This window comes from Chinchilla lanigera, unplaced genomic scaffold, assembly GCF_000276665.1.
Source record: "Chinchilla lanigera isolate Chin_1 unplaced genomic scaffold, ChiLan1.0 scaffold00019, whole genome shotgun sequence".
Classification (NCBI taxonomy): domain Eukaryota; kingdom Metazoa; phylum Chordata; class Mammalia; order Rodentia; family Chinchillidae; genus Chinchilla; species Chinchilla lanigera.
The window spans coordinates 15219835-15234891 of NW_004955420.1; the positions used below are offsets into that span (position 1 = coordinate 15219835).

The window sequence follows — 15057 nt, forward strand, 5'->3', positions numbered from 1 at the left end:
CCTACAATGATTTCATTGCTATCTTGCCAGTGAATTCTTGTGAATTCTTCTTTTAAAAAATTAAGTTATATAGCACTGAAGGGGTACTGGAATTATGATTACCAAGGCCATGTTGTGCATAAATACACAGAAAAAAAAGTGTGCAAATACACTGATTTCAGTCACAAAGCTGTATTAAAGTTTCAAATAGTTCTGTTTATTTTGCACACACTTGGGCTTTGGCAATAACCCTTTATATATAGTCAAAGAATATATATATTTATCACATAGTATGGGAACTGGCATATCTTTTATTTGGGTCTAATAAAACTTTAATTCACAAATAAATTAAGGTTTATAGAAGCATAGGGACTTAGGAAGAGAAGGGAAAGATACAGTTGAAAATATGCTTAAAAGCACAGTAAACAAATCTTTCTGAATTAAATTTCAAATTTGTAAGGGTGACCTCGAGACAGTGACTGCATCGGTGAGCTTAATGACTATTTTTTCCCAGATTAGTGACATTGTTGAGTACTGGTGGAAAGGAACTGTCATGACTGTAATTACTTTACAGTACACCTCAGCAGACATTCTTTGAGCACAACTAACCTGTACAACATGTATTTCTAGCTGTTTTTGTAGAAGATTAAGATGGGACCCTTTAGAGGTGAAATGAGTTCCCTGAGTATCAGCTAATATTACCCCTTAGTTATTGCAGACCGATCAGGTCCACAATCTCCCAAATGAGTGGACTTCAAAGGCTTAAATAAAAGAGACAAATGAAATGATTCCAGGGCTCTAAGAGGATAAAAAACCCTCTCACATAATTTGAGATTTTCTAGGGTTTAAGACGAAGAACTTCTCTAGGCAGCCCATATTTATGTTATCAAACAAAGGAGGGGAAGGCTGAAGAAAATGCAGGAATCTGGGCAAGACTTAGGAATCCCTTTAAAGACTTTCCCAAGTAATATACTATGCTAATTGAGGAGAACTACATTATCTCCAGGAAGGCTGTCACCACAGGAGTGAGATGCCTGCATCACAGTCTTTAGCTAAATGAGTTTGGAGCCAGGTGTCCTTAGCCCTGCCTTTGTCTTATCCTTTGAGGTGCCAAGGCTTCATCCGCCATTACAGACTGCGATCTCCAGACAAAGGGCCTAGGTCTTCAGCAGACTTACAGGTAAACATAAAAAGCCAATTGGTTAATATAAATTCTGCTCAGAGCCACTTTCTAGTGGTTTCTATCACCGCAGGTCACATAGCTGAAACAGAGCAAAGCAGTGACTCCAACTTACAGCTTCTGTTTTTAAGCCTCTGACCTTCCCACCATACTTAAGGGTTACTTTCTTTTTCTTTGTTTGTTTTGCTTTTGTTTTTCTTCTGTATCAGGAATCAAACTCACAACCTTGCACTTGCCAGGCAGGAGCTGTGCTGCTGAGCTAAATCCCCAGCCCTTAAGGGTTACTTTCAACAACTGTTATTACAATCTTTATCTACCATAGAGGTATAAGGAAAAGTTAATGAAAGCAAAGCCCTGATGATGAAAACTTTTCCAAAGAGCTCTGCTGTAACACAGCATGATCTAAACTAGCATGACATTCAAGAAGTTTCCTCATCAACAGTGTGATAGAAATGCAATAAAAATCTGTTTCTATGATATTACAGTTCTGTGATTTAGGCATGGGAGTTCAGAGTGAGAAAAAAGAAAAGTAATAAATAATATCATAAAAGACAACTCCTACAGTCAACATCTCTCAGGGGCTTCAAACTATACTAAAATCTTAATTTTTGAAACTTATAAAATAATGTTGTCAGTCTTCCTTTTAGAAGTTAGAAAGTAGAAATTGTCTTTAAGTAACAAAATCTATTTCCCCCCTGAAATCATATGTCAAGTGTACTACAAAAAAGTACAACTATTGCAGCATCTTACTCTCACAGTAAATAAATATGTGTTTTGAAAGTCTTTTGTGTCCATGGGTAATCTCTTAATTTGTATAACACTTTTAGTAAGCAGTTCTTCTATTTAGACTCTCAATCATTCACTATCATGTTTGTAAAACAAATCTAACTCTGGATAAGGCTAGATATTATGAGAATTGTATCAGTCATAAATTTATTATCTTTCTTGAACAAAATAATATAAACAAATTTTAAAATATATTTTTAAAAGTTTGGTTTGAAACAGGAAATATTTTATAGAAATCCAAGGTGACTCCTATAAATACATAGAAGGAAAAAGATCTGTCGGTTTCTTGCTCCTCCTGGTAATGTTTTCATTTCACAAACCTAGGGAATAAAGACTCTTTCTTTGTTTATTGTATCAGCTGATAGTTGCAAGCAGGCAATGGGATTTGACCATCTGATGCCAAATTTATCTCCCAATTGATTTAGGGGAAAGAAACTTCCAACCTGAAAGATATCTGGGATAAGTTCATGTTCTCTAAAATGAAGAATGAATTTTAGGAAAAATGGAGGTTAAGAGCAGAATATATTTATTGGGGGAAAGAAAGCTTCTGTCTGAGAGAGGGGCAGAAGGAGACCAAAGTGGGTTGCCCAGGGAACCTGTGTCTTTCAGGGATTTTTATAGAGCAAAACCATGAGGAGAGATGGATCTGTCTTGGTTACTTTTCTCTCATTGCTAAGACAAAATACTCAACACCCAGAATTAAGGAAGGAAAGGTTTGTTTAACTTACAGTTTGTGGAGATTTCCGTCCATACTTGGCTGGCTCCAAGGCAGAGTGGCACAAGGCAGAGGGCCACAGTTCATGGCAGTGGAAGATAGTAAAAGTAACAAGAGCAAAAAGGGAGGAGTGGCAGAGAGCAAGACTCTTTCCTCCCTCATATCACATGCAAACTACCCGCCCCAGGGTGGGTGTAGCACTCACACTCATAATCCTGGCATTGGACCATGGATCAATCAGAAATCTAGAAACCCACCCTATGACTGCATGAGGATTTGGGGGGACATACAGACATAAACCATAACAGGGTCCAAGGTGGAAAACATGGGAACTTGCTAGGTGGGCATGAGGTGGGACAAAACTATGGTCAACCACTAAGATTACATGTATAATTGTTTAGGTAAAATTGATTAAATCTGGGTCAAATGGGGAAGTGAGTCATGTAGCAAGTGGGCATGAATACAGAACAGGGGTTTTTCCTGTAGGGGGTTGGGTTAGTGACTTTTTAAGATGATTGCTACCTATTTAGAATATTAATCCTTGATGTCCACCCCTAGGGAAGTTTGTGCATGCATTTATTTTATCTTTTGTCTTGAGGCCTGGCCCACAGCAGAAATGCCCATCTCTACCACCGATGCAAGGTATCTTGTCTTTCATACTGGCTCCTTTGAGGGCCTGGCCCTATCTGACTGCCTATAATGTTTCTGTCTAACTCAGTTGCCTATAACACAACAATCACCTGTGCTTTAAAGTTTGTATCTTCTAAAACAAAATTGTGTGTTTATGCAAAAATGGTAAAATAGAGTAATGTGTTCTTTACCATCCAGGAGGTGTTTGGATACCATACCCAGACTCTGCGGAGAGCCGTGTGCCTTGTCTTCTCTGTGTTGACCATTGGGGTCCTTCAGCTGATGTTCTACTGGAGGCCCGAGTGGAGGGTGTGGGCCACCTGTTTCCCATGCCCTTTGCAAGAAGCAGACACTGTTTTGCTGAGGACAACGGTGTGTGCCCTTTTGTTACCTTCTTCAAATGCCATGATAATCACAGAAAGACAGCTGTTGCATGCCTTCACTTATATGAGGAGTTGTAAAGCTTACAGAAGTAGATCTTATGGAAGTAGAGAGTAGAATAATGTCACCAGAGTCTGAGAAGTATGTGGGGAGTGAGGGATAGAGGGAAGATGGGTAATTAACAGGTACAGCCATGCAGTAGGGTAAGAGGAATAACTTCTAAAGCTGTACAACACAGCAGTCTAACCATGGTTGATGACAATTAACTATTTCAATGCAGCTAGTAGAGAAGACTGTGAATGTTTCCAACACAAAGAAATGATGAACATCAGAAGTGATGAATAAACTGATTGCTCTACTCTGATCATTACCCGCCATGCATGTGTATTGAAATGTCACTCTGTACTCCTTACACATAGGCAATTACTACGTGGCAATTAAAAATAAATTAAAAACAGAAATGAAAAACTACAATCATGTCTTCTACACTGCATCTGTGGTCTACCCAATGATGAGCCAGCATTCGAAAAGTTTTTCTAGGCCAGAAAAGGAGAAGGAAAAACTATCACTGCAGCAAGCTGTCTCTTTTTCAGCCCAGGAATAAAGGACACTTCCTTCACTTCAACCCAGTGAAGTTTCTAGCATGCCAGGCAGTGCTCCTAGCCATTCCATGGGCAGTAGAATGTGTTGTGTCAGAGTCACAACTCTTACACCATAATATGAGAATGGTCATTCACTTTTTCAGAAATATGTATTTTGGAGGAGGATATTACACATTTTAAACAACTAGGTGCTATTTAAAAATAGTTGGAAATCATTTTTCCAGACATAAATCTTTGCTACAAAGTATTTTCTTCCTCCGTTTTTCTGTAGCCCAGTGGTTCTGTTTTTTTGGGTGCAAATCTGATTCCTCTAGACTGAAACACAGACTGAGACCCCACCACCAGAATTTTTGATTCAGTAACTCTGGGGTGAGGCTGGGAATTTGCATTTCTAGTAAGTTCTAAGATAATGCTGATGTTCTTCTTTGCCTTTGTTCCAAATTGAGAAGCACTCCCTGGTCTAGCATGTGATAGTTGTGTTGTTAGTTGAGCATCTTATGCAATAAGACTTGAAAATTTCATAGGCTGGACTGATTCTTTTAGGATGAATTTCAAAGATATAAGAGGAAGAAGGTGGTCTGCCTCTACTTATCCACACTGAAGTTTCCTATAAGCAAGAACCCAGAAGACTCCCTGGTGGCTGACTGCCACTCTGTCATCAACCGAGCAGTAATGAAACCAGAATTAAAAGTAAGTGACTTTAAGAGTGCCGTGCTATTTCAGAGAAACAGTGAAGTAAGTGTTTGTGGATGGAAGCTCTGAGTATAATGCTGTTGGCCTGGGAATAATAGCTACTGCCGAAGAAGGCAGGAGCTTTACAGACTTGCATTGCATAACTCCACTTCAGTAAACTTTATCTTCTGAATGACACCTATTGGGTTTCACTTGTAATTGCAGCTGCGATGCATCCAAGTGCAGAAAATCAGGTATGTTTGGGATCACCTGGAGAAGCGGTTTCAGAAAGTGGGGTAAGTACGACTTTTCTCACCTCTACACAGCGGGCGTAAGGGAAGAACTCGACTTGTGTCATGAACTGAAGTGTGGTTTCTGTCCCGACCCCATCCTAGGTTGCTGGAAGATAGCAACTCCTGCTACGACATCCATCATACCTTCGGGCTGGGTCTGAGCAGTGAAGAGCAAGAGGTCAGGTAGGATGCGCAGCGTTCCTCAGAGTAAATTCTGTCGGCAGGAAAATAAAGTATTAAATGGGTCATCACCCACGGGCTGTTGATGTAATGTTTCACCGCCTTGCTAGAACTCCAGTTCATGTGTTGGCCTCAGAGAGAGATTCTGAATTATTCTCTGAAGGGAACTTATTATTAAGAAAAAATAGAAAGGGCAGGGCAGTCAAATACAATTTGATCTTTGCTCCCGGACTTGTTTTATTTGTGTCTTATTGTAGATGTAGTCTTATTTGTGTTGTCCTTTTACTTCTTTCCTCAAAAAACTTCAGTCACTCCATAAATATCAGCCTCGTAATGCTCCACATCTTCTGAGATCCAGAGTGTATTAATGCTGTATTTTTAATGAACATATAGCCTTGGAGGAGCAGATTTTGTCTGTTCAGTTGGTGATGTTATTCACCACTGTATCTGCAGCACTTAGAAGAGTTCCTGATGCAAGACGGGAGCGCAATAGATATTTGTATATAAGCGAATAAAAGAGCACATCCATTCCCTTATTAACATGTCTTTAATATGCCACACACTTTGTAAGGAACCGGTGATCTAAAAAAGAAACCCTTGGTCATTGTCCCAGAGACATCCACCGACTGGTGCTAAAGGCAAAAATAGTGGCACATTCATAAGACAGGCACTTGCAGATGCACATGGATTAGGAAAAGATTTTTTCTTTTTGATACCATGAATTGAAATCAGGACCTCGTGCTTGCCAGGCAGGCGCTGCACCACTGAGCTATATCTTTGGCAAGATTAGAAAACACTTACCCAACTTACCCATGGAGATATAGCCCTGTTTCCTAAAACTGAGATTCAAAGTGGCCAATCTCCGTGAACAATCACAAAGTGTCACCAAAGTCATAATAATCTTCATTCCTCAGCCGGTTTTAGGGATATTACCTGTTTAACCTTCTTTCTAGTCAGCCAAGAGCACCCATTCTCAAACTAAGAGGAAATCTGCTACAACATTGCTTTGTGACCTCCTGGGACAATTTCCTTGCTCTCTTTCCGGTACCTTCTGGAAATTTCTTTCCAGGGTAAAATGAATTCTCCTACTAAACATTACACAGATCTGTGCATTTATACTTTTTCTGCTAAGAATTATGAGGATCTGTGCATTTTCTCCCCTTCCTGGATGTTAGGAAGCCCACAGAGAAATCTGTATTTAAACTCTGCAGCTTTTCATCATGTGTGATTCCTGTGCTTCCATTTCTTTTATTTTTCATGCTCCATGTTTTTTTTTTAATACAAGCAAGTTCAAATACATTTAGGGAATTAGCAAGCTATCACTCAACCAGCCTGTCAATCATATTTAGATTTTGTTTCAAAAGCCTCCAGTCCTACCGCAAGAAATGAAGGGAAAAATATTTCACATTTTACTTACTTTCTTTGCACCCACCATGAAGACATGCCTATGAAATAAAATTTGCCTATGTTTATAAGATTATCTTTATCTCCTCTATTTTTCATAACTCAGGAAACTGTACTCTGTCTTCCTTATTGTATTGTCAAGTTCTTTATTGTGTGGACCAGATTTAAATTTAATTATGTATGATGTTTATTAAAGCTCAGCACTTGATAAATAAGGATAAATGTGAAGTAGCTGCCCCGATGGGCAATCTTTCCTGTGAAAATTGTTTCCTAGGTAGAGTTCTATCTCCATCTATCAATGAGATTTCATAAATGCCCAAAATCAATCCTTTAAACATCTTGTGCTTATTGCTGCTGGGGCAATATTTTTTTAATGACTTTGAAAACTTTTTGTATTTAAATGTATTATGCATTACTTCTGAAATCTCATATAGTGATACCATCTCTAAGGCATTTTTCAGTATTGTTCTGATCTAGGAGCTGGCTCATTTTTTTATACTGTTCTGGAAGAGGAAAAACTTTAAAAAAGCAAAGCAGTAACTCCTAGGCTTGTTTCATATAAGAATAACATGGTGTGCTTGCTAAAAACACAGAGTTCCTTCTCTCAGAAGGGTCATGGCTGGCTCAAGTCAGCAGTGTTCCATCGCCCAAGGAGAAGTTGGGCAGAGAGGCTCACAGTGGGCTCAGTGATTCTGCAGAGCCAAACTTAGTCTTCAACCTTTGCCATGCCTCTGATGAAACAGGTGTATTTGTCAGCACCAAAGGAAAAGAGTCCAAGTGGTGGGCAAAAGAGAGGGTACTTTTGACATCAATGCACAGCTCCAAGCTCTTCCATGAGAAAACAGAGCATCAGAAGAGAAAGAAGCAAACAGGAGGCGGGAGGGAGAGAGAGAGGACTGCACCCACCATGAGGCTTTACCTTCTTACTCCTCAGATCTCAGGGAAACAAAATTCAGAAGAGAAACCATACTTACAAACCACACTCTTTATGCCCTTTGAAGGTTACGCTCCTAGAAAACAGAGAGATACGAGGTTTAGGGACTTGTGAGCTCACACAGCAGCACAGCTGATTACTCTCTTCTCTTAACACCATCAAACTTTAGTGTTTCCATGGTTTAGTGTCTCAACACTAGATCTCGGTGTGAGTCCTCTCTATCCTTTGCAAGCAGTATCTGTAGTTTTAAAGACATGGCCAGAAAGCAGATGAACTTGGGTACAGCTCTCTGGTATACCTCAGTGGCACCAAAGATCCCTCATGCAGATGCTCCCCATTGGGACTGGCTGAGGTGGAACTGTGGAACAGAATCATAGAGACCATGGTTGGAAGCTTGGATCTGCCTCTTTCTAGCTCTAAGGTCCTGGGTCAGTTAATATATCTGAACTTCAATTTTCTTTATAATAGGGGATAATATAAAACCTTGGAGGATAATAAAATGATTGAAGTGAATAGATATAAAAGGCTAAATGCAGTTTTTGACACTGCTTAAAACTTGTATTGTTGAGATTAACAGTAAATGTGTGCAACTGTGACCAAATACCCACACTAAACAGGTTTCTCCATTGACAAAGTGGGGCTATGAAATTTTCCTGTGGACTATTGTGAGGATCAAATAACGCTTGCATTGTAAATTACTATACAAGGGCGAGAACTTCTTTTTGTAATGCACACATGTAATGCACACTTCTGTGTAATGTAACATTTGCAAGGTGGAAATCATATATACTGTTTCAGTACATCTGCTCCTTCATTCAGTTTGCATGCTAAGGGGCTGTCCTAGGTGCTGGAGATACTGAGGCAGAACAGACTCGATCATTTTTATCAAGAGTGGTCTACCTGATGAAAAAGTCTAGGAGAGTATCTTTATAGCTGTGTTTCTTTTTTTTTTTTTTTAAGCTGTGTCATATTATTTTACAGAATAATTTGAACTGTTCCCCCCTTTTTTTTTTCCAGTACCTTTTTTTTTTTTTTTTTGGTTTTTTTTTTTTTTCCCGTACCAGGAATCGAACTCGTGACCTTGCACTTGCCAGGCAGGCACTGTGCTGCTGAGCTAAATCCCCAGCCCCTGGACTGTCTTTATAACTTAATTTTGACCCTTTGAATTGTGCCAAAGACTTTTTTAAACCAATACCTATTTTTATTATTTTTTATTATTGGTACATGTTTGTAATACATAATGTTTACAGTCCTGGTGGGGAGTTGGTACGTGTACAGGATACATCCAAAGACATTTTTAAAGCAGAAAAACAACTTTGTTCATTATGCACTGAGTTTCATTTTAAAAATATATTAGTTGGTTTGTGCTTCAAAAGTACAAGCAAATTGTTTTATTTAACTGAATCCACAATATCTCTAAAGAGGGGAGAAGGGGCTTGTGGTCTATCTGGTGTGCACTAGCTGAGGCTGTAGGTGTGATACTCATGGCTGATTAATCTCCTACAGGAGACTTGTGTGTGGGCCCAATGCCATTGAGGTTGAAATCCAGCCCATATGGAAGCTGCTTGTTAAACAGGTAACTAACTGAGTTTTTCTTTTTTAATTTTTGAAAAAATAATATTCTGCCCTGTCTTTTAATTTCCTAACACTCAGAGGAAACTTAAGCAGCATGTGAATACTTTAATGTGAATGAAATCTGCTTTTTTCATGATTTCTTTTTATGACTGGTACCTTGACTTTCTATTTTTCCTGTTCATTAAGCTTTCTGTTTTGGATGACCCTTTTTCAGTAACCATGTATCTGAAGTTCAAATCCACTTTAAAAATCTTTTCCCAGTTTGAGAATTTTAGTTACTTTCTTCTTCACTGAGACAAAACACCTATGCTCACAACTTAGGTGGGGAGAGGTTTGTTTTGGTTCACAGTGTGTAGAGGTTTCAGCTCACAGCTGGCTGGCTCCAAGGTAGGATAGCAAGGTAGTGGGTGTGGAGACCTGGGAGCACAAAGAGAGGGAGGGCAGAGAGAGGGACATAGACACTCTTAGGCCATGTCCCTCTCTGTAACCTACCTCCTCCGACCAGGCTCTGCCTCCCAGCACACCATTTCACTATAAATTCATCAGGGGAACTAAGCCACCGATGGGTATCACACCCTTATGATCCAGTCACCTCCCCAAATCCCACCCATGATCACATGAGGCTTTAGTGGGCATCCAGATATAAACCAGAACAGTGAGAGAGAAATTCCTGTTTTATCATCTCCTGGCTGTTGCACTTTGTGTTGGTGGTGATGGTGGTAGTAGGATGTCTTAGCTCTGGGGCTTCTACAACAAAATGTCACAGATTGGGTGATTTAAACAGAAAACTTTTATTTCTCAAAGTTTGGGAAACTGGAAAATCCAGGCTTGTGGTGTCTGCACATTCAGTTCCTGGTGAGGGCTTTTCCTGGCTCGCCCACAACCCTCCTCCCACTGTGCCCCCTCAAATTGGAGAGAGAGAGCTGCCTCTGGTCCTTACTCCTCCTGCAAGGATCAGCGCGGGGGCCCATGCTTATGACTTCACAGGAACTCACTTACCTCCCAAAGGCCCCACCTCCAAAACTATCATCACACTGGCTGAAGGCTTCCACATACAAATTGGGGAAGGGGCACAACATTGGGGCCATGTTATAACTTCTGTGATTTTGGAGGATTTGAAATGTTACTCTTCGGTCTTTTTTTCAAATTGGTCTATTATTTCCATTTTCTTGAGAATGTCCTCTTTTCTTACTAGTTTTTTTAAACAATATCTTCCATGTGTGCATTGATGTTATTTTTGTAAGCTCATCTTAAGTAGGATATTTTCTCTCCCCTCTCCCCTCTTTCTGCCTGTGCCTGATAGCCTCTTTGATGGTTCTGTGTTTGCCTTCAGCTGGTTCCCAGGGCATCCCCGACTCAGAACCATGTCTGTATTGGAGGTGTGATGCCCTCCCAATTTGCCACCTGGAGGCCTTGTGTCAGCTTGGGCCTTGGCCAGCCCATGGTTGTTCCACAGCTCTTTCTCTCCCATTCTACCCTTAGCTAATGAGCCATCTCTGGATGCAGACTTTCTAAGCCTCCATGCTGGGACAGGAAGCCCACTGCCACCTCTGTCTATTACCAAAAGCCAAATTTCTGTCCCCTGTCCCTTATGGATCACAGTCTGTCTCTGTAGCTCCTAGAATTGAGCTTCTACCTGCCACTGTCTAGCTTAGAAGCCACTGGGAAGTTGAGTTTTTTTAAATAGTTGCTACATTGTAAATTGTTATCCTTACACTAATTACTCAGAGCACAATATATGGGCACAGAAAATTCTCTAATTGATATTAGCACAAACCTTCCTTTTCTATGAACCAAGAGACATTAATAGAATAACTAACTTGCATTTTTTCTCCCTTTTCCCTTCCCCTACCCTAGTTCCTTTTTCCTTTTAAACAACTTGGCAGGTGATTTTAGTCTCCTCCTGATGCTGTACATGTTTAGTCCCACCTGTGAAGATGGTCATTTTGTTTTGGAGCATGGCTGTATCATTTTAGTATAAAAATTTTTACCTGCTGGTGTTCTGTGTTAGAGCAAAACTTAAACTACTATTTTTTAACTTTATTTCTTCATTCTGGCTGTACCTCCTGTGACCACTCCTCACATTTGTCCTGTCTGTTATAATTTTCAATAGCAGATCACTGGAACCTAGATGGAGAATTGAGGGAATGGAAAATTGAAGATATTACCAAGTATCCAAAACTGTGCACACCTGGTTGGCCAGCTTTGGGTCTTAGTGATGCCTTCTGGTGGTGGCTGTCCTGCAGACATGGGTAGAACCCTGCTTCTGAGGATCACCTTTGTTCAAGGAACCAGATGTCCTCCAGACAATCTTGCTATATTTGTGATTTTAAAGCACATGTCACTTTAAAAATGACCTGGATAAAAGTAGAACATTTTTAGAGTAGTTTTAAGTTCCCAGCTAAATGGAGCAGGAAGTGCAGAAGATTTATGTATACTTATTGCAACACCCTCATATGTATATATCAAGTATCCAAAAGAAGTTGCTTTTTAGCCTTCATATTCAAGTCCATTTTCAAACTGCTAAAGATCCTAACAGGTGTCAATTTGATCTATTTTGAAAGGAGTATGAATGTTCTCTACCACCCATGTATTACATCTTTAATAGAAAAAAAGCTAGTAAAATTCTAATTCATATTTGGTTTCTGAAGAATATTGAGTAAGGGGGTAATTAATTAGGATAGTACTGTGTCATCTACAAAAAGAATGTAACCAAATTTTTACTGGATTTCTACAAACACAAAATTATGTTAGCATTACTACACAATCTACAATTACAGAATTTTATGCCAATCCAACACAAGACCTGTAATTTTTAAGTACAGAAGTTTAGATGGAAATAATAAGAAACATTAGGAAATAAATGCTTTTTAAATGTACAAAATATATCTGTGAGTTTAAGAAACCCTTAAGAGAACAGCCTATTAACCTATTAACCAGATATTTTTTGTTTTGGGGACTAATTAGAATTTTATTTACTATATTAAGGAATTAAAGAAAGTGGGGGTAAGAAAGAGAATCATTGATTTTAGCTGATATTTAATCTCATTTATAAAAATAAAGGGAATCCCCCCAAAAAAGAATCTTTGCCCTGTTCCAAAGGGCTCCTTAATTTTCATTCTGGCTGTACATCAGATGACCTTTCTCTAGCTCTTCACCTTTGTCCTCTTTGCTATAATTATCAACAGTGGACCGCCAGGACCTAGGTGAAAATCTGAGGGAATGAAAAATTGAGAGTATTTTGAAGAAACCAATATTGTGCACACATGGCTGGTGAGCTTTGGGTCTTCACGATGCCTTCTACCTGGGACTGTCCTGCAGCCATGGGTAGAACAGCGCTTCTAAGGATGAGCCTTGTTCAAAGAACCAGATGACCTCAGACAACCCTACTATACATGTGACTTTAAAGAATAGTCACTTTAAAGTGACCTGGATGAAAGAAGAATCTTTCATTTTCATTACATAACTTGGCTAAACCTGCAGCATATGATTACTTGAAATAATGTAATAACATTGTTCAAAAATCAAAGTTCATCCTAAAAAGAAGCTGAATCATGTTCCTCCTCCATGACAGATCAATCTGTTTAGAAAGGTAAACTGTTAGATTTTGAGACTGATAAAATATTTTTGAAAAGTCAAAATGCATAAAATTATCAATTTATAGGCATGGCTGTAAGTAGTAAAAATAATTTTGTTTCCTTCATGTTATATTCTATGTGGCTGACATTGTTTCTCTTAAATTAATGGAGTGGTAAGTAAATTCTTCAATGTTAAAGGTTATTGTATGTTAAAAATGGGAATAAATCATTCTGTAAGTAAACTATACCAGATCGCTACTAAAGTGTATATAAGCGCTATTTTTGTACTTGCAGGTTTTAAATCCATTTTATGTATTCCAAGCCTTCACCCTAACTTTGTGGCTGTCGCAAGGTTACATAGAGTACTCGGTGGCTATCATCATCCTGACCGTTATCTCCATTGTCTTAAGTGTGTATGATTTGAGACAGGTAAGAGATAAAAGCACAGTTGGATTCTGTTCAGCTTCCAGATAAAGAAACAAAACCTTTAGAATTTCCAAAGAGAGCAAGGAGCTGCTTTGTCAAACACAAGCTGTAACAAAACAATAAGCAAAGGCTTGTGAAATATAGAATCTCAGTAAGAGGACTTTAGGAACAAATTTAAATATCTTTGCAAATTCTGATGAAGACTTCACTGAACAGTGTGTGTAGAAGAACACAGAAGTTGTATCTGAGTATGGCTGAGAAAGAATGCTGTGATAGATTAATGATGTTAGCAGAAGTTTTAGCAGGATGGGAAGTGGGAGTATTTCAGCTACGCATATTAATCAGGACATGTGTCCCTCAGAATGATTTGACAACCTATGGCTCCACTTAAATACTGTGTTTGCTTTTTACATTTCTCAACTAGATATTTATGAAAACTTAAATGTTTCTCTTAAAATTCCTTTATTGTGTCTGTTTCTTTCTTTGGAATGAAGTTATATCTTCATTTAGAATGCATATAAACCCAAAAGAAATAGAGATATTTCTATGTGGGAATTTGGGGAAGGTTAATAGAATAAATTTGGCTTGATTCTCAACTCTGTGGGACAGTGTTTCAGCAAGAGAATTATCTATTAAATCAAAATATCCAGATAATAACAGGAACCTCTAGTTTTAAACAGATTCATAACAGGTGATTGCTACATATTCCAAAGGCTTAAAAATGATTGTTATAGGGGAATCTCCAGAAGTGTAAATTCAAACACTAAGATTGTAAATATGTATTTGTTCACTTCTTTATCAATGTCATTATCAATTGCAGACATTTTTCCCTCTCATTTTACTTTATTAGGTGAATGCATAGTATAAATTTATAAGCAAATTTATATACTTATTCATTTTTAAATTAAAATAGAACTTCATGCATATTAATTAGGACATTTTGACTCTATATGTAAAATGGCAATTGGCCAACTATAAAAATCATTCTAAATCATGTTTAAAATTATATTTCATGATGTATCATAAACTACTCAAATATTCTTTTATTTATTGGAAATACCATTATTTTCCTCCAGTTTTTCCAACCAAAAATAATGTTGAATTAAACATAACTACTATAGATACATGCTTGCATATTAGTATTTGCATTTTTTAGTCTAGCAACCAAAACCCAAGTTGCTGGATAAAAGGATAGGTATAATTTGAATTTTAATAGATGTTGCTATATAATTTTCTCCAAATGAAATAATTCCTCCTGTCAGCAACTCATAAGAGTATAATTTCCTCTGCTCCTCACCAGCATTTGGTGTTATATAGTATTGATATTTAAATTTTTTACTTTAATAAATTTTTTTTATTTTAAAGAGTAAAAGAAGGATAACAATAATGGGGGGGACTTACCAAATTACAGACAAAGTGGTAAGGAATTATCAATGGTTATTGTTTTACATATTGTTATCTACAAGATAGTTTCTCAGGAAAACAAATAGACAAATAATAGTGAGTTACAGACAAAAGAGGCAGGAGATTATCAATAGTTGTTGTACTCTACTTAGGTATCTTCAAAGGAAAATAAATAGAACTATACATGAGTGACCTGTTGAATAATCATTAACTATTCTCAATGGTTGTTGTAGGAAACACATAATAATAAACATGCATCCATTTATGAAATAGGATAGGAACAATACAAACATTACAGAGTTATGGATAGATTAGTAG

At 38.1% G+C, this 15057-nt stretch overlaps 1 protein-coding gene across 1 annotated transcript in view; it reads left to right on the plus strand.

Moving 5' to 3' along the window:
- The window catches only part of Atp13a5 (ATPase type 13A5), a 103743-nt gene that overhangs the window by 19671 nt on the left and 69015 nt on the right, over positions 1 to 15057 (plus strand). The window contains exons 2-7 of the mRNA XM_005383208.2: positions 3489 to 3662; positions 4817 to 4963; positions 5171 to 5241; positions 5341 to 5421; positions 9263 to 9332; positions 13204 to 13338. Of these exons, the coding sequence (XP_005383265.1) occupies positions 3489 to 3662; positions 4817 to 4963; positions 5171 to 5241; positions 5341 to 5421; positions 9263 to 9332; positions 13204 to 13338 (678 nt within the window). The remainder of the gene's footprint in view (positions 1 to 3488; positions 3663 to 4816; positions 4964 to 5170; positions 5242 to 5340; positions 5422 to 9262; positions 9333 to 13203; positions 13339 to 15057) is intronic.